The sequence below is a fragment of the Paramormyrops kingsleyae genome, chromosome 15 (genome assembly GCF_048594095.1).
Source record: "Paramormyrops kingsleyae isolate MSU_618 chromosome 15, PKINGS_0.4, whole genome shotgun sequence".
Taxonomy (NCBI): domain Eukaryota; kingdom Metazoa; phylum Chordata; class Actinopteri; order Osteoglossiformes; family Mormyridae; genus Paramormyrops; species Paramormyrops kingsleyae.
In genome coordinates this window covers 2,311,626-2,333,639 of record NC_132811.1, presented here as the reverse complement: position 1 = coordinate 2,333,639, position 22,014 = coordinate 2,311,626, and the positions used below count along the sequence as shown (strand labels likewise).

General features: G+C 47.6%; 1 protein-coding gene across 1 annotated transcript in view; it reads right to left on the bottom strand.

Annotated features, from left to right (window-relative positions):
- Positions 1-2,428: 2,428 nt before the first annotated feature.
- Positions 2,429-22,014, bottom strand: part of LOC111860235 (insulin receptor-like) — a 70,593-nt gene continuing 51,007 nt past the window's right edge. The window contains exons 4-21 of the mRNA XM_023843720.2: positions 19,633-19,772; positions 19,291-19,435; positions 18,860-19,074; positions 18,609-18,735; positions 18,194-18,444; positions 17,219-17,386; positions 16,864-17,062; positions 14,169-14,446; positions 13,408-13,553; positions 11,836-11,992; positions 11,624-11,729; positions 11,476-11,543; positions 11,150-11,379; positions 10,734-10,844; positions 10,438-10,597; positions 9,866-9,995; positions 9,601-9,735; positions 2,429-9,422 (exon numbers count right to left, since the gene is read on the bottom strand). Coding sequence (XP_023699488.2) covers positions 9,068-9,422; positions 9,601-9,735; positions 9,866-9,995; positions 10,438-10,597; positions 10,734-10,844; positions 11,150-11,379; positions 11,476-11,543; positions 11,624-11,729; positions 11,836-11,992; positions 13,408-13,553; positions 14,169-14,446; positions 16,864-17,062; positions 17,219-17,386; positions 18,194-18,444; positions 18,609-18,735; positions 18,860-19,074; positions 19,291-19,435; positions 19,633-19,772 — 3,121 coding nt within the window. The 3' untranslated portion in view covers positions 2,429-9,067. The remainder of the gene's footprint in view (positions 9,423-9,600; positions 9,736-9,865; positions 9,996-10,437; positions 10,598-10,733; positions 10,845-11,149; positions 11,380-11,475; positions 11,544-11,623; positions 11,730-11,835; positions 11,993-13,407; positions 13,554-14,168; positions 14,447-16,863; positions 17,063-17,218; positions 17,387-18,193; positions 18,445-18,608; positions 18,736-18,859; positions 19,075-19,290; positions 19,436-19,632; positions 19,773-22,014) is intronic.

Here is a 22,014-nt window from a genome sequence, read left to right as displayed (position 1 = left end):
CTTTTGATACGTTTCAATGGAAAATCGTGTTGAAGTTTAGTTAGAAATAAGTCTCTTATTTACACATTACATACTTATAATACCACATCGCTTTTGAATTACACCCAGTTGGACGGCTGTGGTATTCTATGATGAACTGAAAAGGTTTTTATAGGAAACCCACAGATTAACAGCACAGATGATGCTGTGGTGTCATGCGGAGGACGAAGGACACTTGTGTCACCTGATGGAGAGAACTGTCTGTGACTCTGAAAGCTGGAAACATATGCTTTTAAAACGTTTTTAAAGTGCTAAAATATAAGATGAGCAAAAAAAGGGTGAAATTTAGTGAAATTCTTCAAAAGCACAGAAATTAGTTTCATGTACATTACCCTTATATCCTTAATGTCCCGAGGGATTAAAGAATACTATATCTACAACCACTAATTTTTCCGACTTGCTACGCCCTGATAAGTTCCCCCAAGTGGCCAATGAGGGAAATGCATGCAATTTACGTAGCACTGTGTGACTGTGTCATTCCGTGAGCATGCGTGGGTTTAATGGTACATCGGCCCAGAGAATCCTGTGACTATAGTAAAGTTAGCCGTATACTCGATATCGAGTCTTTCGGCTACAGTATTTTTCAACAAGTGAGCCAGGCAGTTTATAATCACAGACCTTTGAATATTTAAAAAGACATATTAAGAGGGGAAGACAAATTTCCAACATTAAATAGGCTACATGGACGTGTAAATATTGCATGCATTGTACAAGTAAATAAAAAGCTGATCTGGGATTAATTCATCTCATGTTATTAGAAGTAGTTTAATATTGAGCAGTAAACAGGCAAAGTACTTGACTGCTAAAATTAACATAAACTTTAATGTTTAATTTACTGACCGATTAGCGTACAATTGTAGGCTATTGAGAGCAAATCAGAATAAAAGTGGTAATATGTACATGTATATTCTGACAGGTAAGTCAAGTTTGGTTTCTTAGCTTGCTTAAGTATAAAACAGGCCTTATGATATATATATATATATTTGTGCAAACTAAAACATACAACATAAAAATAGACTTCATGGTGGTTGTGCTGCATGTGGTTTTGCCATTTGCTTCCCAATGGCTGTCTGTCATTGTCATAGTAATATTACTAGTATTACTCTGGGTGAGTAAAACTGTGCCCCCCTTGTATGACACACGGCCTGTTTTGATGCCAGGGCGCATTAAAGCATCCATCCATTTTCTGTAACCACTTGCCGACAGGCACAAGGCATGGAACAAACCAGGATAAGACACCAACCCACTGCAACACACACCAGTAACTGCAATTAACCTCAGCATGATTGGAGTAGCTGGTGGAGAACATACTGTACAACCTCCACACACATGCAGTCAAGGCAGAGACTCCAGCCCTGGTCTTAGCAGTGTGAGGTGACCTTGCTAAGCACTGCACACTCTGCCAGCCCACTGATAAAAACAAGCCTTTAATTTGGTGTTATGTTGGTATCCCATGACCAGCTTCACTAACATCTTGCAGTTTGTTCTGTAGAACTAAGTCCATGATATTAACCACCTTAACTATGGTCAGAACCGGTTTTATTCTTTATCCAAAACATCTGAAGTAATTGTCGTTATACATGTATGGTCTATTATGCAATACAGATTAGCGGAACACACATACACCAGGGTTTGCACAAGGCAGTTTTTCAGTTCAGTTAATTTTTATAGCCCCTTTCACATGTAGTGATGCATTCTTCCATCATTTATACAGCACTAATTGTATGGTTTGGTGGTTTGCTTAGAGAATTTGACTACTTAGCCTTAAATTTTGTAAATGAACTGAGAAAGAGGTCTTACTCATTTTCATTGTTAATCCTAACCCTACTTGACTATAGAGATGACGCAAAACGGGAGACTGATCATCCACAATTATGTGCGCATTTCGGCTATTTATGTTTTAGCCTGTTATTAGTGCATATAAAAAATTCTGCGTGGTGTGTTGAGGTCACTTCCAGACATATATTTGCCACCCCAGGTAAAAATTCTTAGAACTGCCTCTGCCTGTGTGGAATTTCCCCCCACATGAAAAAAGCTGCACGCTGACATATTGATACAGTTGCTGGCTCCTTTCGATGCGGAGGAGCAGCGGCTCTCCTTTGAGTCCCTCCCGAAAGTCCGAGTTCCTCACCCTGTCTCTAAGGCTGAGCCCAGCCACCCTGCGGAGGAAGCTCATTCCAGCCGCTTGTATCTGAGGTCTTATTCTTTCGGTCACTATCCAGAGCTCATGACCGTAGGTGAGGGCAGGAAGGTAGATCGACCAGTAAATCAAAAGCTCTGCCTTCCAGCTCAGCCACTGAAAAAATATGAATGAGAACTAAGCAGAGTAATATTGACGTAAATCAGCATCTGTGCATTTCAGTGGTGGCAAGCAGCACAGGACACTCTCTCTGCAATAATTTTATTCACAATTTTAATATAAACAGTTAATTGTTGAATAATTTACACACAGCAAGATTTATATTCATTTCATTCCAACATTTTCTGTACATGTCGCTGCTTGGCTCTACTTGAAAACATAGAAAAAATAAATCGTCGAGCATTTCGTCATGGCACATTTTGATCCTGTACATGTATTTTTAGGTGACTTTGAGTGTGTGTGTGTGTGTGTGTGTGTGTGTGTGTGTGTATGTGTGTGTGAGTGAGAGAGAGAGAGAGACTATGTCATATACATGGTTAATGGCACATTTTGATCCAGTGTGGAGGTCTGCTGTGTGTGTGGAAAATACATATTTACATGTAAATATGTATATTAATAAAATATAAGAAATTGTAAATTTTATGTATAAATATGTATGTCAAATACATTGACATACTGAGATTAGGAGGTATCTGGCGAAACTACAGACAGCATCCTGGGACCGTCTATGTGCACACAGAGACAAGAAGCAGCAATTAAACACAAATAAAACTAGACTAAACAGACGATAAAATCACAGATCTCCATTGGGGGGACACAGGGTTGAAAGACCTCGTCTGTAGCGGTGTAAACTGGAGAAGATCGTGACTAAGTGCTGGATGGTTTGGGGGTTCCAGTCGGACAGCTTTAGCGATGTTGACTGTCGCCTTAATATCAGGATTCTGAACCTTTTCCTGCAACAAATTTACTAATGTGCCCGACGATAATGTAGTTTGAATTATTCATGCCGCGTGGAAAGGACAGAGAGCCATTAAACCGAAACACGAGAAAGTCGGACATTATGCTGGCATCTCCTTTCGTTGGTTTCATTACTGCCTCCTTGCTTGCTCTGGTCTCCTTAAGCTCTTCGTCGACATACATTGTCAAAACGGTGGTAATGCGAAGGTGTTAGAGAATGAGAAGCATCACCTAACAGGGAATGTGAATCCGCGGAACAGCAAACGAAAAAGTAAAAAAATAAAATAAAATGCATGGACAATCCAGAAAACGCTGCAGCAAAGGTTTTGTCTACTTTTCCAATTTGGGTGACATGTCGTTTCTTTAGTGACAGCTATGTACAAGAACAGTGATCAGATCTGTAATACAAGATTTGCAGTTGAAAAACAACAGAAAAAAGAAAATCATTCACCCTCCCTTGGTTGGTATATATATATAAAAAAATACATCTGTAAATGTAATACTCTTACTTTATAGGGACAGAATTCCGCAGTCTCATCCTATGCAGCACTGCAAGCTTCAGTCAAATGCAGGGTCGCGGCCGGCGCATTGACGCTGGCTAATCGCTGTTTTCAAAGAACATTGTTACATACTCAGATTGAGTAAATTATGTATTTCAAATACCCTCCTACCCAGTAATGCAATAAAACTTGTCTATTAAGAAGAGTAATGTAAATTTAAACTGAGGGCAGAAATCTAGTTGCTCCGTGGGAACTGATCATTCTGGGATGGTACTGCTCATGCACAAAACAAGCCAGGTCCAGTGGGCGGATGAGCCTAAAACTGGCCTGTTTTTTGTTTAAATACATTTTTTTTTACCTCAATTCTATTTCCCATTAGAAGTTAACAGTGCACTCTAGTGTCTGAGAGGTCACATCAGCCTGCAAAGGGCACTGCGGGTCATTCAGCAGGGGCTCCCTTCCGCGGTCACATGTCATTACCCATTGACCAATAGGCTGAAGCTGGAGGGGGATCACACTTCCGACAGAGCGCATTTTTCTGGGAAACCTGATTTATGAAGGCAGGTGAGGAACAGGCGACACAGATTCCCCTAATGGGGGATTGCCCCTTCCAGCCCCTTCCAGCCGCTTGGATTCGTTTTCGCTGCTTTTTGATTTTTCCGTTTGGCACACAGGATTGTCCTATTACAGCTCTTTGGGAATATTCAGTATCCAGACTTAATACTAAAAGAAGTGCAGCATGAAAGTGGTCCGTGTACCAAGGCTTTGCTATCGGATGATGCTTCGGAGAACAAAATAAAAAGGGGGGGGGGGGGGCAAAACATGACAGACAAATGATTCATTCATCATTTTGGACCTATCAAGGGGCTCACAGACGACAGACTATTTCCATTTACTTGGCTAATAATCAAACAACAGTTTTCAGGGGGGTGGGGATGGGGGGGGGGTTGCATCTAGCACTAGCTACGACGACGCAGCAGCGATGCCCGGCTCTGTCAAACAAAGCGATTCCCCAAAACTCAACTTTAAAGTCATAGACAGGAGTCAGCATGCAGGGAGCAGGCCGGCCCAGAGGCGAGCGACCGCAGAATGGGCCACCTTACGCCAAGCCGGTGCCCCACTGGATATGATTTCATACTCACTTTAGAAAAAAAAGCAGAGCCTGGATTTATTCTGGCTTTAAAACAAAGACAGAAGATAACATGTTACCATCCCAAAAAGTCTGCACAACTCGCTGGATAGCACAGCAAACTGCCACTCCTTAGAACAGTTAGGATACAAAAAAAATAAAATCACTGCAAATATGTCCTCGGCAAGCACGTGTCTCTCAGCAAGTTTAAACTAATGATGCTTTTTCCCTACATGTACATTTCAAAACTCTATTTGATCAATAAAAGCTGTGACAGCTTAGCAGTACTAAGCCGCAGAATAGAGAAGAGTTTTAATTAAACAAAGAGATAATCTGTACTGTTTGCTTGAACGCGCATGACAATAAATTAGGAATACAGGGCTCAGAACACCAATGTGAATATCAAGTATTTGTCATGTAGACAGCGAAGCTTCCACATCCTGAGATACATACGTACAGTATGAAGAGTTACGATTAGGAACCACGACTGAGGCTGAATTTCAGAGGAAACCGCTACGTTATGGCACATTCGTGAGAAGTACGGAGACACACTATTGTCCGGCTTTGAGCGTACAGAGAATTCATTATTAACGCATTGCTAGACGATAGGCTATTACTGTAGACAAGAGGCTGGACATATTAAACTAACTCTGTTTCCCAATCCAGTCCTCGCCAGGAGCTGGGATGGAGCAAAAACATGGACTGTCTGTGGGTCCCCAAGGACCGGATTGGGAAACACGGCTCTAACTGAAGTTAGCTCTTCGGTAAGGGCAGAGGGATCCTGGTATAATAAGCAGGGACCGCAGAAGGTAGGAAAAACAGGGGGCGAGTTCGGCTGGCTTCTCTGAGCAGAGTACTGGGTACAGTAAGCTACTGCGCTCGCAGCCGGACGAGCACGCGGCTGGAGGGGAGAGGCACTGGGTGTCACTGTCCAAGACAGACACGCCACCCGAGAGGGACCAGGACCACAACACAGCCACGATGAGGTGTGTCAGGCTCACACTGAATTGGTACAACACGCTGAGGTAGACTCCGCCCACACAAAGCCATCCACGCCCTGCTGGTGCCGCCCTCCCTTCCTCAAAATCTCATCTTTTTTTTTTTCTTTATTTTATTTATTTTATATATTTTTTTAACTAAACCTCTTGAATTAAAAAAGCATTTAAAAATCTAATTGGGATTCGTACAACTACCACCATATTAAAATAAATAAGATATTAATATATCTGTTATTCTAATATCTGTATAATTCTTTGAATTACAAAACAGATTATTTTGCATTTTAAAATATATTTATTTTCACCTGTCTGTACTGCTGACAGCACATACAGCCGTAAGCAGTTCCTTACACTGACAATTCTGTGGAAAAAAAGGAAAAACTGAGCCGTCACATTATTCTTTACAATATTTACAGACAAGAACAGAGAATGCAGACTGTCGGTCAGGGTGCAGCTGTGACCCTTTGCTGTGGCATGGTCTGGCGGGAACAGCTGTATTTGTCCCAGCCGGTCGCCATTCTGAGGCCAGGAGTCGGAACAGCCGACGCAGTCAGAGTGGGAGAGATTGTCTGGTACGGCTCGCCTGCTTAATTAAGATCATCTCCGAGGGCTTTTGTGTTTCCTCGCCCTCCTCTTGGAGACATACCACTTGGGCGGGAGGCTGCGACACGGGCGTGGTCCTCAAATCGCACAAGAAAACGCCAGTCGTGGTCCTCGTGTCCGGCGACAGCGGCTTCCGTGGAAAAGGCACGATCCCGCGGCCATAGCTAAGCCTGAGGGCAGGATCTTCACGAATGAGCGAGCGATCCTCACGTCACCGCTGACAGGAAGTGGGCTTCTTCATGCTTCTTTCAGGTCCCAAAGCCCCGCCCCTTATTCAGTCCAATGACAAGCGCCGGGGAGATAGGCCCCGGCTTCCGGAAGACAGGCATGGGCTAGATGAAATGACCCCGCCCTTGCCCTTCTCCTGATGCACCATGGGATTGAGAAGCGTGAAGACTGGTGCGGAGTCCATCCCCTACAAGGCCTGCAGCTCCCACCTGACCAAAAATGAAACACTTTGGAAGATTCGGGGCCAGGAGGCCACTGGCTACTCTGCCAGGTTCAAAGGAGGATCAGCGGAGGTTCCACACAAGAGCTGAGAGAGACCAGCTACTGGAAAGCTACACAATAATGGCACCAGATAAGGGGGCAGTTTCCAAATGTCAGTCTCCGAAAAACTAAATGGGGATGGGGGGGCAGAAAAGGGATATAAAAAAAAAAAACAAAGCTAAGAAAAATATGCCACTGATGCATGGAGCTTCTCTCCTGTCTCCCCACAGCAACGGCAATATCAGGTAGATACTGGTGGAGCGGGAGACCATAGCAGTGTAACCGGAATGTCAGACTTCTGATAAATGGCCGCTTGTACAGTGTGTCCTAGTTCAGGCAGTGTACATCACGCAGGGGGTCTCACGTGGACAGCAGTCACAGGACCCCGCCCGCACCTTTCCCCAGCCAGCTGCGGGGGCAGGCTGGCAGGGGTGCACAATCGGCCCTGGAAAATTCCGCCCAGCCCTCTCCAACCTTGAGCTTCTCTGTCAGCCAACCAGCAAGCGGCGAACAGCGGCAGGTCTACTTGGTGGAAGGACGTGCACGTCAGACGCCCTTCAGAGAGGAGTGTCGTGGGTCACGGGGTACAAGGAGCCACCAGTGATGGGGCACATTCTAACTGGGGAGTTTTTGCTTTGTCATGAAATACAGTTGGATAAATGGGGGGGGGGGGGGGGGTGATATGGAACCACAAAACATACAGATGGAGGTGTGAGTAAGCCCCCCAAGGCCAAAAATGCCACCAACAAGACAGACTTCATTTAACCCCCACCCTACCAAACTACACCCCCTCCTCAAGGTGGTAATTTCTAAGCTCAAAGGCAAACGCTCAACAATCTAGTTTCAAACTGAAATTCGAAATCTCAAAAAAGAATAGCTATCAACTTCGAGACTGGAAGGCAAGTTGGGATACAACAAAGCCATCAGCCTCCGTGCCACCGAGCGACTCGGCGTCCCTGCGAGGAGACCACAACCACGGCGAGGAGACCACAACCACGGCGAGGAGACCACAACCACGGCGAGATGCCACAGGCCCACTTCCGTGCAGAAGACGAGACAGACCGACCTCGCATCCCGCCAACACCATTACCCGTTGATCCACAGAGGGACCGCATTTGGTCTTAACGTCACATGCCGACATTGAAAGTCGACAGAGTACAGAGAACATGTTTCTAATGCACCGGAGAGGAAAAAAATATTAGTGTTGTGGTCTGAGAAAAAAAAATTACAATTTTTTAAGGGAAATTAGTGTCATATTTGGGAAAGATAGAAATGTAAAAAAAAAAAATTTATATATATATATATATATATATATATATATATATAAATCTGTACGGTCAGCATAGCCTCTGACAAAAATGTCACAAATATGAACTATGTACAATGTATGTTTATATATATATATATACATATACATATATATATATATATATATATATATATATATATACACATACATACACACACACACATACATACATACATATACACACATATACATATATACACGCACGTGCACACACACACACACACACACACACACACACACACACACACACACACACACACACACACACTAAAAGCAGCAGTTATTGGTCAATCTGAGGAACCCAACATATTAACTGTTTAAATATTCTTCAGTTATTCTGTGCTCACACAGAACTTAAACTGAAAGGCAGAGAAAAGAAAAGGCAAATAAATTAGAATTAATAACCAAAGTAACCTACTGACTCGAGGTGAAGTGTGGAATTTGCAATGCAAAAAAGAAAAAAAAAAGTTTCTTCTACAAGACTTTTGTTCTAAAAAGGTGAAAGAGGAAATGCCATCCAACATCCCATCCTGTTCTTAGTTACCAATAATGACATGTTTCTCAGTTTGAATGCCACAGATAAAAAGGCCACTTTTAAACACCATTAAACACACAAAACAGAAAACATAGGGGAGACAGGAAGGTGTAAAATTAAGGAAAAGCAGCCTTCTGGTTGTCTATGGTTTGTGATCACAGTTCAAATTTTTTTGGAAACTTGGCAACAATAAAAATAAGAGAGAAGTAAATGATTTGGATGACTACAGTTTTCTTTTAAATATATAAGCGTTTGCATTCTGTGTCATTATACTGTGGCAGCTTTGAAGAGAAAAAAAAAATCCTGAGATCTGTTTTTCTAGGGCCGTTGCAAAAAAATGAAAATTATAAAACGAAAGTAAGGAAACGTTAGGAAGGGCTGGATCTGGATAAGGACAGGATGCGGCCGTTTTTCTTGCCCCCGTTCATGTGAGTGTAGGGCACGTGCTCCTCGTAGTTCCCCTGCCGACCCACGGAGGGCCCATTGTCTCTCCCCAGGCTCTCCTCCTGTTGGCAGTAGGATGAAGGGTCTAACGGGATGCTCTCCATGTTCTCGAAATCCATTTCGAACTCCTCGCTTTCAGGAGGCCTGTTCTCCTCGCTGTGGAAGAAGGAGAGCTCCTGGAAGCTGGGATGCAGGTGCTGTTTGATCCTCTCGATGATGTCGTGGAAGGAGGGTCGCATCTTGGGGTTATACCGCCAGCACATCTGCATGAGTTCGTGCCTGAGAGAGGGAGAGGATGACAAGCTGCAGGTTCCAGCCCTCACTGCTAACATCCCGCACTTGGGGACGACTCAGCTAAAGTTCAACTGTGAAGGTTCTGTATGTCACCTTCACAATATACCGACCAGACTTGCAGGCTGCTTTTTGATGAATTAATCAAACCGAAAGAAGGACTTACATCTCATCGGCGCAGTTCTCTGGCCTCTCCAGGAAGCCCCCGTCCATGACGAACTTGAGGACCTGCTCATTGGACAGGCCCTGGTAGGGCTGTTCCGCCAAGGTGCTGATCTCCCACAGGACCACGCCAAACGACCTGCAATGAGAAGAACAGATGAGCCCGAGTACAGGCTACCCCGGTCGCCTGGACGCCCCAGATTCCGTGGAAGCCAAACGTTGAGATGATGGTGGCGAGGTGAACGCGGATCGCCGTGGGCGGCACTGACCAACAGTCGGAGTGCGCGGTGAAGACGCCGTCCTTCAGGGACTCGGGGGCCATCCACCTGACTGGAAGAAGACCCTTCCCTCCTTTCCGGTAGTAATCTGTCTCATAGATGTCCCTCGTCATGCCGAAGTCTGTGAGGATTAATCGTGTCAGCAGCGGCCAGACAAAACCAAGCCAAAAGGATGATGCTGTGAAGGACCGATCCATGAATCTCCTCCGACTGACTCAGGCTGTCTCTGCAACACCGGCACTAAATTTAGCTCCTGACATTTATCTGACTCAAATTCCGCAATTTATTTAAAGGACCAAAGAAAAGCAGCACAGCATAAAATGATGAACCGGTCAAACTGGAAGCCGACTTGACTCGGTGTAAACAAGCTGGTAAGCATCCGCACACCCCCCTCACAAAGTCTCCATTTATCAGAAAATTACGAAGATAAATCAAACACAGCCCCGAATTCACATCTGCTTCCAACCAATAAGCTGTGGGCTTAGTTCACACTAACGGACCACTGCCATGTGCCAACAACACAGAAATTAGACAAAAGCCCTTTACCCCAGAAAACATCATACCTCCGATTTTGACAGTGAAATCTTCAGCAACCATGCAGTTCCTGGCAGCCAGGTCTCTATGGACGAACTTCTTGGCGTTAAGGTAGGCCATGCCATCGGCGATCTCCGCGGCCATCTGGATCATCTCGCTCAGACTGGGAGGGGGGCGGCCGGGGTTATTCTGCACGGGCCACAAGAGAGATGCGGCTCAGTGGAAAGGCGCGCCCAGCACAGCAGGGACACTCTCAGGCGACTCCCACACCCAGGAAAAGGAGAGCCTCGACCGGAAGACACCCCAAGGACACAAACGCTCGCACCTCCGCATCCGGCCGCAGCGAACGCAGGTAGCTCTTCAGGTCCCCGTGGGTCATCAGCTCCATCACCACGAGCGTGGGCTGGCCCTTCGACACCACGCCCAGGAGACGCACCTGGGGAGGCAGGGGGCCGGGAGAAGAGAGTCAGGGTTCGGCGGGATTCGGCAAACACGAGTGAGACACGCTCCTTCTCTCAAACTGACAAGACGCCAATGACCAATAATGAATGGTCACTCATAAGCAAGCATACACTGTTTATGCCTTTGATCAAAACAGATCTGGACAAAATCTGACAAATGTAAGACTTGAAAGACCCACGATCTCCCTCCGTGCCCAAATGGCAGCCCAGCCTTTGAGAGCCCCCCGCCCCCCCCCCAGCCCAACGGTGGCCCTCGTCAAGCCACGGCCGGTCCACTCACCACATGGTGGCAGCTGAAGGCCTTCATCACAGAGGCCTCATTCAGGAACTCGATCCTCTCCCGCAAGCTGGCCGACTCGTTGACGGTCTTCACGGCTACCCGCGTCTCGGACTCGCCCTTCACGATGTCCTTGGCGATGCCCTCATACACCATGCCAAAGCTGCCCTGGCCCAGCTCTCTGAGCACGGTGATCTTCTCTCGGGCCACCTCCCACTCGTCAGGCACGTACACTGAGCAGGGGAGACACCTGCCCCGTCAGCGCCACAGCACGCCCACCGCTTCGTAAACAGACGCCCAAGACCGCCGCGGCAGAATGGGCTCCTTACCGTCATTGGCACTGACATACTCCGGGTTTGAGGATGCATAGAGAGGTCCGGTGGGTCCAGCAGTTTGCCTGCGAGGAGGCAGAACACGTCAGGATGATGGCAGAAAGATGAAGTTACCTCCAAGGCGAGATGCAGCCCGGATACTTACTTCTTCTTGAAAACCACAAACACCCCGAGTCCCACCAGCAGCAGCATGATAACGCAGATGACTGGCCCAATCACAATCTTCATTACGTTGTTTGGGTCCGCCCCCCCTATGGCACGAAGCACCGTGGATGACTTTTAAATTAACCAATGGGCAACATTGCATCGCAGTGACATCGTACGACAAATCCCAAGCAGAGGCTGTTGGAGACTCACGGTCCGGTACGTAGAAGTAGGCCGGCTCAGTCCAGGAGCCGTTGCCAGCCAGCGACGTGGCCCGGACCCTCACGGTGTAGTTCCCGGGGTGAATCACTCTCAGCTTACAGCCCCCTATGGCCACGTAGCTTTTGCGGGACACGCACTGATGCAGCTCCTGGGAATAAATGGAAAAGTTATCCTGAAGGTTCCCAGCACCAGCGCACCCTAACAAGGAGGGCATGACCTTCAGATCAGTGTTCCTCAACGCGGCTCTCGAGGACCCCCCCAAACATGTGGACCGGCTGGGGCCCCCGAAACACTGCTTTAGAGACCCTCAGAGACCCCTGTCCTGGATAACTCAGAATCAAGATCTTCTCTCATTATTCCTGAGCTGTGTGTGTGTCTCTCTATATTTTCTCCCCCTTTTTAATTTATTTATTTTTTCCTTAATAATTATTATTATCCTGGCAGTTAATATTTAAACTCCATCAATATTCAAAGTTAGCAACGGTAAAGACAGAACTACTTTGTCCGTAATGGATGATCAACCTTTTTCTGTACAGAATGAGTGATTTTATCGGCTCATTCATCACTAAAAGCACCAGCCTGCAACATGTTTATAATTCAGTATTAAATCTGGCCTGCAAATTAATTTCTTGTTTTCCATGGAATAAAAAGATGATGTAATGTCATTCCGTTAATCTGCGCAAACTCGCCAAGTCCCCCCCCCCCCCCCGAATCAGGTAGGGCTTCCTGTAATGTTAGATTTTTTCTGTGCAGTTTGACAAACTTACACTCCTGTTTCAATAAAAACCATAAAAATGAACATTCTGAGATTCTACTTTCCTTGTATTCCATTAACAGCGTGGAATTAAGATAATCTTTGTGAAAATTTCCAGTGAATGCTTGAATTTAGGTTGTCAGAATTATTTTCAATTAATCTAAACAAATCGAATCATGAAGTTGATGTGGTCACTTTTGGATGCAATTCTGTTCAAACTCAGCCACAAGTACAAACAGACCTGAAGTGTATTATTTTTTATGGGTAAATTTTCCAAAGTGTAATGGCTACATACATGAGGAACTTGACTCAAAAATTTTCATGTACTAAAATGACACAAAAACTTTAAATGGTTTTGACCCCAGGGTGTGACAGTGGCTATAAATCAATCTGCTGCACATGTGTGTCTAAACATGCAGATCTGAACATCAACAACTGCTGCAAGTTTCCACTCCGGAGCTCTAAGCAGCCGGTCTGGGTAGAAAACCAGATCTATTCTGGGATCTGCCAGATTCCAGCTGATTTAGTGGAGTCACCATGGCAACAGAAATACTACGAGCGCCTCAGCAGAACAGGGCAGAAGCAAGCGGCCAGCCAGCCAGCCCACGAACAAAACGAAAACAAACGCGGAGAAAAAACAGAGGCGGCCTGCAATGCTGCCACGACGAACTGGAGGCCCCGCTGGCTTCCGTACAGGCGATACTGCACAGATTCCAGGTGTAATAAACAAACAGGCGAAAGGAAAAAGCAGCAAGTCACATTCAGGTCTGCAGAGGGAGAGGAAGTGAACATCAGGGTGGGCCGGCTACCTCAGAGTCCCCCAGTCTCTTGTAGATGACATCATACAGGATGATGAGGCCATTGGGCGCTTTCGGCTCCTGCCATTTGACATAGACCACATTCGAGTACTGGTCCATGTCATGGGTGACGAGGCCCACGATGTCATCGGCTTTTTCTGTGGGGGGGGGGACACACAAAGATCAGGGCCAGGGCCTCCGAATGCCAGCAAAATGCAGGAGAGACACGGCCAGGATTTCCTGGGCGCATCCCAGACCTTCGGTCACCTGTACTGGAAAATGCGAATTTGATCCCGGTACATGGAATGTCCCTACAAATGTCCCTATCGATGCCCCTATCAACGAGAGACAAACAAGCCTTCGGAAAGCCGCCGTTATGTGTAATAGGTGTCATGGAAGTGAGATAGCAACCTTAGACACCATCCCCAGCCCATGTCAACCACCCCATTAAAACATCTTCCCATTGTGTCTAAACTATCAGGCAGCCTCCACCAAAACCCCCATGACAGGGGTGTCAAACTCCAGTCCTGGGGGGCCGGAGCCCAGCACAGTTTTTGGTTTCCCCTCGTTTAACACACCTGATTCAACTCCTTGTGCTAATTACCACACAGCTCTTGAGCTGAATCATTTGTGGTAGAATAGGAAAGAACTAAGCTACACAGGGCTCCAGCCCCCCAGGACTGGAGTTTGACACCCCAGCCCTATGAAGTGGCCCGGGGGGGGGGGGTAGGTGGGAGGAGCCTGCGAGGCGGCGGCCCGGCAGAGAGCCGTACCCTCCGGCATGGTGCGCGCGCTGACGAAGGCGGCCATGCTGCATCGCCCCGGGTCCGTGGGGTGGTTGCACGCGTGGATCTCGATCTGGTAGCTGGTGAAGTGCTGCAGGTTGGGGATGACGGCAGACTCCTTGGAGGACACTTTGAAGACCGTCTTGCTTCCGTCCTCTTCCGGGTTATTGGTGGAGGAAGCATTGGGGAGGATGGGCAGCGGCGTGGCGAAGCGTGGGAAGGTCGCGTTGGCCACGCCCACTGCAGACCTCCGCCGCCGAGAGGGTCTGAGAGGGAAATGAGAGCTGATATTATTACCAAGAGAGAAAAAAATGAAAGGCCAGTCAGGCTTCATAAAGACAAACAAAAAAAATCAACATTGATTGTACAAATCGGTAGTTATCCAGTATCCAGTGTCTGGCTCTCGTCGTGGAGTAAATATCAGACCACAGATGTTCAAAACCCTCAACTTGCATTTTCTGTGACCAACAGTAGATGGCGATCATGAGCCATTCAGATGAGCGGAACGGCAAGCTAATACAGCAAGAGCACAAACAAAAGACACACCTGTGTTTTCACAACAAGCCTCAATGACCCAAAGGCAGAGAAAGAGCTTTAGCAGATTTTGTAATAGGGCAGGCAAAAGTAAAAGGAGTGCTGTTGTTCAAGACGAATATGGCCCTAAGATTCCTCTGTTTCGAATATCACAGGGATAGTAACTTCAGCAAAGACGCCACGGGTGTGGAGATATACGCACACCAGCGGGTCGAGGTCATGAACTGTTTAGTGTCTTCGAAGTGTCTACAAAAGATATCATTTCGGCATGGACTCCACAAGGCGCCAACAACTTCTGCAAAAGATATTAAGCGAAGGGCATGGAAGCCTTCGAACGCGTGCTAGACGTGTCCTTCCGACACGAGAAGCTGCATCAGCGGCGACGTCTTCTGGTCCCTGTTCTGCTCCAGACCAGAATAAATAAATAATAATAAAAAAAAAAAACAAAGTACCAGGACCGCAGGAGAACCAACTGCGGCGCTAACATCTGCATGCCCGCCTGGCACAGGCAGACACAACAACGGGCACGTCCATCGCCCCCTGCTGGGGAAGCTGCAGCTCTCAGGCCTCCAGACAGAGGCCCATCAGCCCCGGCAACGGCGGCGTTCCAGAACACACGCCGTGAAAGGACCCGGCCGCAAAAAGGCTGTCCGGCAGGGTGCCCGAAACGGTCTTTATAATCCGGGGGGGGACACACACGGACCAAAGGCTCGGTGAGGTGACTCTCTCTTGTGCTCGGCGAATGACTGCCAAGCCCTTGGCGGCTCTGTCGCTCGCCATGCCAAGAGAGCGTTTGGGACACCCAGCAACAAAGAGTGTACCGCCGGCGGGCGAGACCTCCACGCCAATTCAGCCGCTGATCAGAAGGAAGCACCATACTACAGACTCGCGTCTGCTACCTAATGGTGTGGAAGGCGGCGGTCTGGGTCGAGAGACCTTACGGCATGTCACATCTACAACTGAACGATCGCGAAAGTCCACCCTAGCCGTCGGCCATAGATACGCTCCGGTCATCCTGTAGAACATCCCATAGTTGACAAAACTGACTCCTTAGAAACAGTAAGGTCTCCTCCTTACTTGAACTCAGGGGATATACAAGAGGGGGGGGGGGGGGCACAGGGGGATTGGCCCCAGCTAAAAGCTGATTGGTCCCCGAAGTGCCTCCTCCGCTTCAGCTGAAAGCTGATTGGTTCCTGGAGTGCCCCCTCCCCTTCACTCAACAATTCAAAACACATAATTGACTAATGATAAGGCTGGTCTCTTTGTATGAATTATAGCACCTCTTATAGCACCTTAAAAATATTCTAGAATTGCCCAGGCTTGACCAGTAATTTTCAGAATTCAGAAGAGGCCCAATAAGGTCCATTGCAGAATGCGAATCCATCTTAAGCTAATACAGAGTTCAGCCAGACCCGATCAACATTAAAGTGTCGTCCATCTTTTTTCTGGTTGCATCAGTTTAATGCTACTTAGTTATGCATTGACACGCTTCACTAGCTCTTAACAGACTGTTAACCTTCTGGATCTTTCATTGGGGTGGGCCAGCAAAGATGTGGGCCGCTTCCAGACGTCCCCCTGCAGTAAGACACCCAGCACTGCGCAGCGTGTCAAAAGGGCTGATGAGGTGATGTGCGAGGGCCCCGGGGGGCCGGGAATTACTGGGGACAGTCATGAGGATACATCTGTCACTGCCCAAAATCTCAGCACTCCCCCCCTAAACTCTCAGGGAGCTTTTTAAGCTCTAGCAGCACAAGCGAAAACCTCACTGACAGGTCAGGTGCAGAAACCAGCAGGACTGACACACAAATAAAAACAATGATTATTAAATAAGTTCATAAAAGGTTTGACTTCATGTGGCCCACAGCCAGCTCACCTTTCTCATCACGGAAATGTTCTTAAAAAAAAGGAAAACTGGTTTTCAGCACAAGGCAGCATCTTCACCAGACCTTTTTTTCCCTTGTGAACTGATCTCTGACACCATGGAAACTTAAAGCTTTACTTTCAGCATTAGCTAGTAACACTGAACGGTCTACATTTCAACTGTGCTGTTCACAGACAAACATGGATTCGATGAAAAGTTAGAGAGGTTAACAAGACTGTCGCGGCTGCACGAAGAAGCGGGCAGGGGATGCTGGGTGGGGGGTGGCACCTGATCTCGAAGACCTCGTTGTGCAGGTAGTTCTCGAAGGTCTTGCGGTACTCTGACTCCTCGGCCTCCTTCTTCAGCTGTGTGTCCGTCTTGGGGCAAGCGCAACAGCGCCCCCCCTGGCCGGGCTCGTCCGTCTGGTTCCACTTCTGTTCCTCGTCGGTGTCCAGGTGGGTAGGAGCCCGCGATGGCAGTTTCATCCCTGAGTTCACACAGGAAAAAAAGCGGGTCACGCCAGTCCAAACCAGCCCGGGGGCTCCGGTCCAGGCAGGCACTTAGCGGTGACGCGGGAAAGCACAGGCCGGGCCGGATGACATCACCGCCTGGAGATCTGGGAGCTGGAGCGTAACGCACTCACCTTTCTGACAGTAGTCAATCTTGTAAAGGTCACCATCCTCCCTCTGCTTCTGGCAGAAGACCAGGTAGTGGGTAATATTTCCATTGGGGTCAGAGGGGGGTTTCCACTTCAGGCTAATCTGAGAAGACGAGTTGGAGGAGGAGATAGGGTCCAGGGGCACCGAGGGCTCTGAGAGGAGACACGGCCAATGAATATTTAGCTCACTGAAGAGGCTGAGCACCACAACTTAAGGAGAACCACCTCCTGCTGTTAAAACACATCATAATAAGACAGAAGCACGCCGACATCTCGCGGCACCTCATGCCTGTAATTAACATCACTGGGACAGCCACACCAGCGGGAACTGGTGCTGCAGTGCATTATGGGAGTATGGCCAGCTGTTTGCGTATACCGGCCAGCTGCCCGCAAGACAGGGCTGTTATTAATGCTAAAGGCCCAAGGGCTGTGAATGAGATCATTAAAAACAGCTATTGAATTGTTTTACAGAACCAGTTTAGACACCTGCCAGTCAAAGTTGTTTTCAATTAAATATTCCAGGAAATGTGATTGTTTTCGGACATAGACTGGCAAGCACACAAAGCACGATGCACAACTGCAGTCATTTAAATCTTCAGTTTCTAGTGCTTCAGAATGTCAACATAAATAAAGGTCTTCATACACCTTGGGCAGGATAAAGAGACAACAAGCAGATTTCAGTATAAAAACATTTCCAGGAAATGATTTACACAGTTCACCAAGTGTTATTATACTTGATAAAATTATAGCAAATCTGACTGACGGGCAGGGCCGTCCTGGCAGCAGTCCTCTGAGCTATTTCCGAAGACCGGCACTATAAGCGGGTTTTCCAGCACTAAGATCCAAAACCCCAACTTTAATAGGTCCATAACATCACTCCTAAAACTCACACACATCAATTACACAGGGCTGTTACCGCCAGGCACAAAACGGTACCGCTCAGTTTCTAGTAAGGCTTACTAGTGGCATTGGTGCGGACGTAAATGATCTCGCTCTTGGCTCCGTGGACCTGACGGTCATCAGAGGCGGAGAGCAGGGTTTTGACAAAGATGGCATACTGTGTCCAAGGCTTGAGCGGGTGGATGAGGAAGCCAGGCTCCTGTTGCTCCTTGCTGTCAGCGGAACGAGGAGGTGGGTCCACGTCGGCGATCACCCAGCTGTTAGAGCCACACGCATCCTGACCGTCAAACTCCGTGACGTTCCTGTACGGCCTAAACGACAACAGTGACGGACAGTGAGGTAAGAAGAAGTACCAGCATATGGACACAGCTCAAGTGCTTCTCACTGGGGTGATGAGTCAACAAGGTCAAGTTTCAAGGGTCAGAACCATCTAGCACATCTGAAGGAGGCCCCATCTATTCGCTCTGCCACTTACGCTTCCTTATAAAGGACTACAAATCCCAGCAGGTCTCGGAAATCAGGAGGCCAGAAGGGATGCCATTTGATGATGATCTTATCATACGAAGTGCGGATCAGGGTGAATTTTAGCACTTGGTTTTCACCTGAGGAGTGGGGAAGAAGACAAGAGGATCACCACACTGGGTAAAAATGGTAGCTTCACCTTGTGTACTTCATTTTAATACATATCGGCAAAGAATGCATGATAGCATATAGCGTAAGCCTTACATGAGGCCTGGTCTCCATTCGTCTTATGGGCGATGTCATTCTTGACTTCCCGCTGCTTGGTTCCCGTCACCTCCTCCATTTTCCGGATCTCCGACAGGCATAACTTAGAGTTGTAGTGGAAGAACAACCGACCTTGCAGGATTGTTAGGTTGTGTTTGGACCAGTCCCACAACTCTCGCAAGTTCTGGTTATCCAAGGCGTAGAATGAGTAGTTCCTTTAGGATTAACCAAGCCATAAATGAAGAGGTTAGCCTAACAATATAATAAAAAGTATCATCTTACTCCATGAAGCACAAACTCTCATTAAGAAGTAACTATGACCCAGACCCTTTCAGAAAGAAGCCATGATTGGTTTTGGACACACATTCTTAATACTGGGCATGTCTGACTGCTGTCAAGGAACAAAAGCAACTAGTTAATGGCTTGCGTACCCAACTTCCTGTGTCTCCCCACGGATGAGGCGGAGCTTGCGAAGGAAGGACAGGGACACAAGGGCGTAGGAGCGGCGGATGATGAGGTGGCCGGTGATCTCCTCCAGTTGACCAAGGCTGGTCTCCAGCTCCGCGGCGATGTTGTCTGGAGAAAGACCAGGAATTACAGGTGTGGACAGGAGTCGGCTGAGGGCTTGATGTCAGGCACCACACAACAGCAATGGGACGCCTCACAGGGCCTTCTTTGGCTTCCCGGCACTAATACTCAACCACGACTATAGGATGCCTTCACTGGGGAAAAGCTCTGGTGAGACGAGTGGGGATAAGGGAAGGCGCACTTACTCCCACCGCGGATGTTGATGACCATGCTGCCGTTGAGGATGGTGCAGCCGCGCAGCGCCTGGGCCGCGGTGACGGAGTCCACGACCTTCGAGCCCATGCACACTTTCGGGCAGAGGCCCTCACAGGGCGTGCAGTTCAACCTGCAGCCAGAATCCAGGTCAGGACAGAATTCCGCACCACGGCTTAAACAAACAGCAGCTGGAACCAAATATTTGCCGCGGAGTCCCACAAGGGGCCCAGGTCCGGCAAGATGCGTAGCGTACATGCAGTATTTCTTGATACTTCGCAGAGACTTAAAAAACAAAAGATGAAAGGAAGAGACTGGTGTTGGGTGTGGTGTGTAATTGTGGAGGACATTGCAAAGGATTTGCATTCCCGAGACATACTAGAAGACAAACAAAAATGCTACTCATCGCTGACTAACAAAAGCTTAAGCTTTAGGCAGTGATCTTCATGTTCTTTTCGCCCAGTTTGACTTGCACCAAACACTGCACTCTTATGCACCAAAAGGTGCATTTCTGGTAGTCACTCCAGAAGGACTACAACATTGATTTTTTTGGGTTGACGAAAGGGAGGAAGAAAAAAAATTATTGAAGGTTTTGTGGAGTTCAACAAAATTCCATGAATACTTCAGCTGCTCTAACAAGCAGGGCCAATTGTGTTCTTCCACAGGGATGGAATTTTACTGGAGGAGACTGGAATTCTTGAAAAGAGTAAGACTGTCAATGACAACAAACAGCGACCTACCTGCCGAAAGAGGCTTTGGCGGACATCAGGAGTCTAGCCTGTCCAAAATGACTGCCTAAGCCAAACTCTTAGTTCCCTAATCCTCTTAATTCAACAGCCTAATTTGTGTCTTTGATTAAATTTACGGAATTCTCCACAGTACAGCAGAAGCAGAGAATGAAAAAACATGAAAATCTTAACTTCTTTTTTTTTTTTTTTAAAGGAATTTTGACTGTTTTTTAAACTTTGTGCCCAATGTTACAAAAGAAAATATTTGGAAATATCTGCTACTCCAGGAAAAGGGTGATTTCATGACCATTACAAGACTAACCTGTTGATACAGCACCGGCCAAAATCAGAACAGGTATGAAATCCGCTCTCTGCCTCCCGCAGCCATATTAGCTGCCTCACTATTTCTAGTCAATTTTCCTGTTCTGGAGAAATGGCACCGAAATAAATCAGCTTTAAATAAGCAGAGTCGCTGTATCTTTTGAGTTACTGACCAGTGCCGACCGGCAAACTATCAGAATCAGTCGGGATTCTCACGTCTGACGGGCTTCAGGAAAGACATGTGACTACATTTGCTGGCTTTTTCCACACGCCATGTGCCTGGAGATTTTTCCAGCCCTTCATCTGCATCCAGTCACTTCCTGCTCCTTCTCATTCCTCAAACGCTACGTGAGGTTTTCTTCACCCATTAGCCGGTCATGCGGCCCGCGAATGAGGCTCGGAGGGGAGGGGGTGACTGCCTTTCCCGGACCGCTGGCTTCACGTGGCTTCAGGACGCATGCAAACACGCAGCCGCACATGTGCGCTCACGTGCAACGTGCAAAATCACATCAAGGGACGAATTACACCCAAGCGCAAATGAAAGATTCCTGGAAGCCGGTAACGGTCTAATCGCTCCCTGACAGCGCCGGCCTCCACACGGGGAATACAAAGGCATTGCAAATTTCTTTTTCCATCCCGCCGTTGGGGACGGATGAAGGCAGCCGGGGCCAGACAAAGGGCAGCATAGTCCCTGGTGGCTGTGGTAAACCACAGCGACCTCCTGTGTGCTGGGTTCATTCTGCTTTTACGAGCACATCAGCAATAACCGCGTCGGAAAGCTGTGAGAGTCCTTCCTCTCTGCTGCCGGCGTCACTCTCCACACGCAAAGTGCCATTCCTGGCCTCATTTTCTCAATTAGACTCCGGTTTCTTCATTATATTACCAAGCACAGCCTCCACAATCAGTCAGAAGCAGCAGCTTAACAGCCGAGGCCGTGTCAGACGACCGGCGCTGTCTCGCACTTCTGCTCTGGCACATGAGTTTTTTCTTTTTATTTCAACTTCTTTTTTTATAAAACTTGGAGGGGAACAAAAGCGGTCAGATGAGGCTAAGCGGGAATTACGTCAGGCTAGCGCTGATGTCTGGAGGCCGGCCACCTGCGGGAGGAGCTGGACGGTCAGTGGTGGCATGTGGAAGTTTGGAGGGGTTCGGCCAGTTTACAGATGTTCCCAAAGACAGCTGAGATGTTCGGCGGACCTGCTGGAAAAGGCGTCTGGCAGGGCACCTCACCACATTTCTAATTCACCACGAGCGGGAATGGGCCACAGGAGCAACAGCGACCCCTGCTGGCCTCCAGCAGTTTCCAAAAGACACCGAATATCTCCT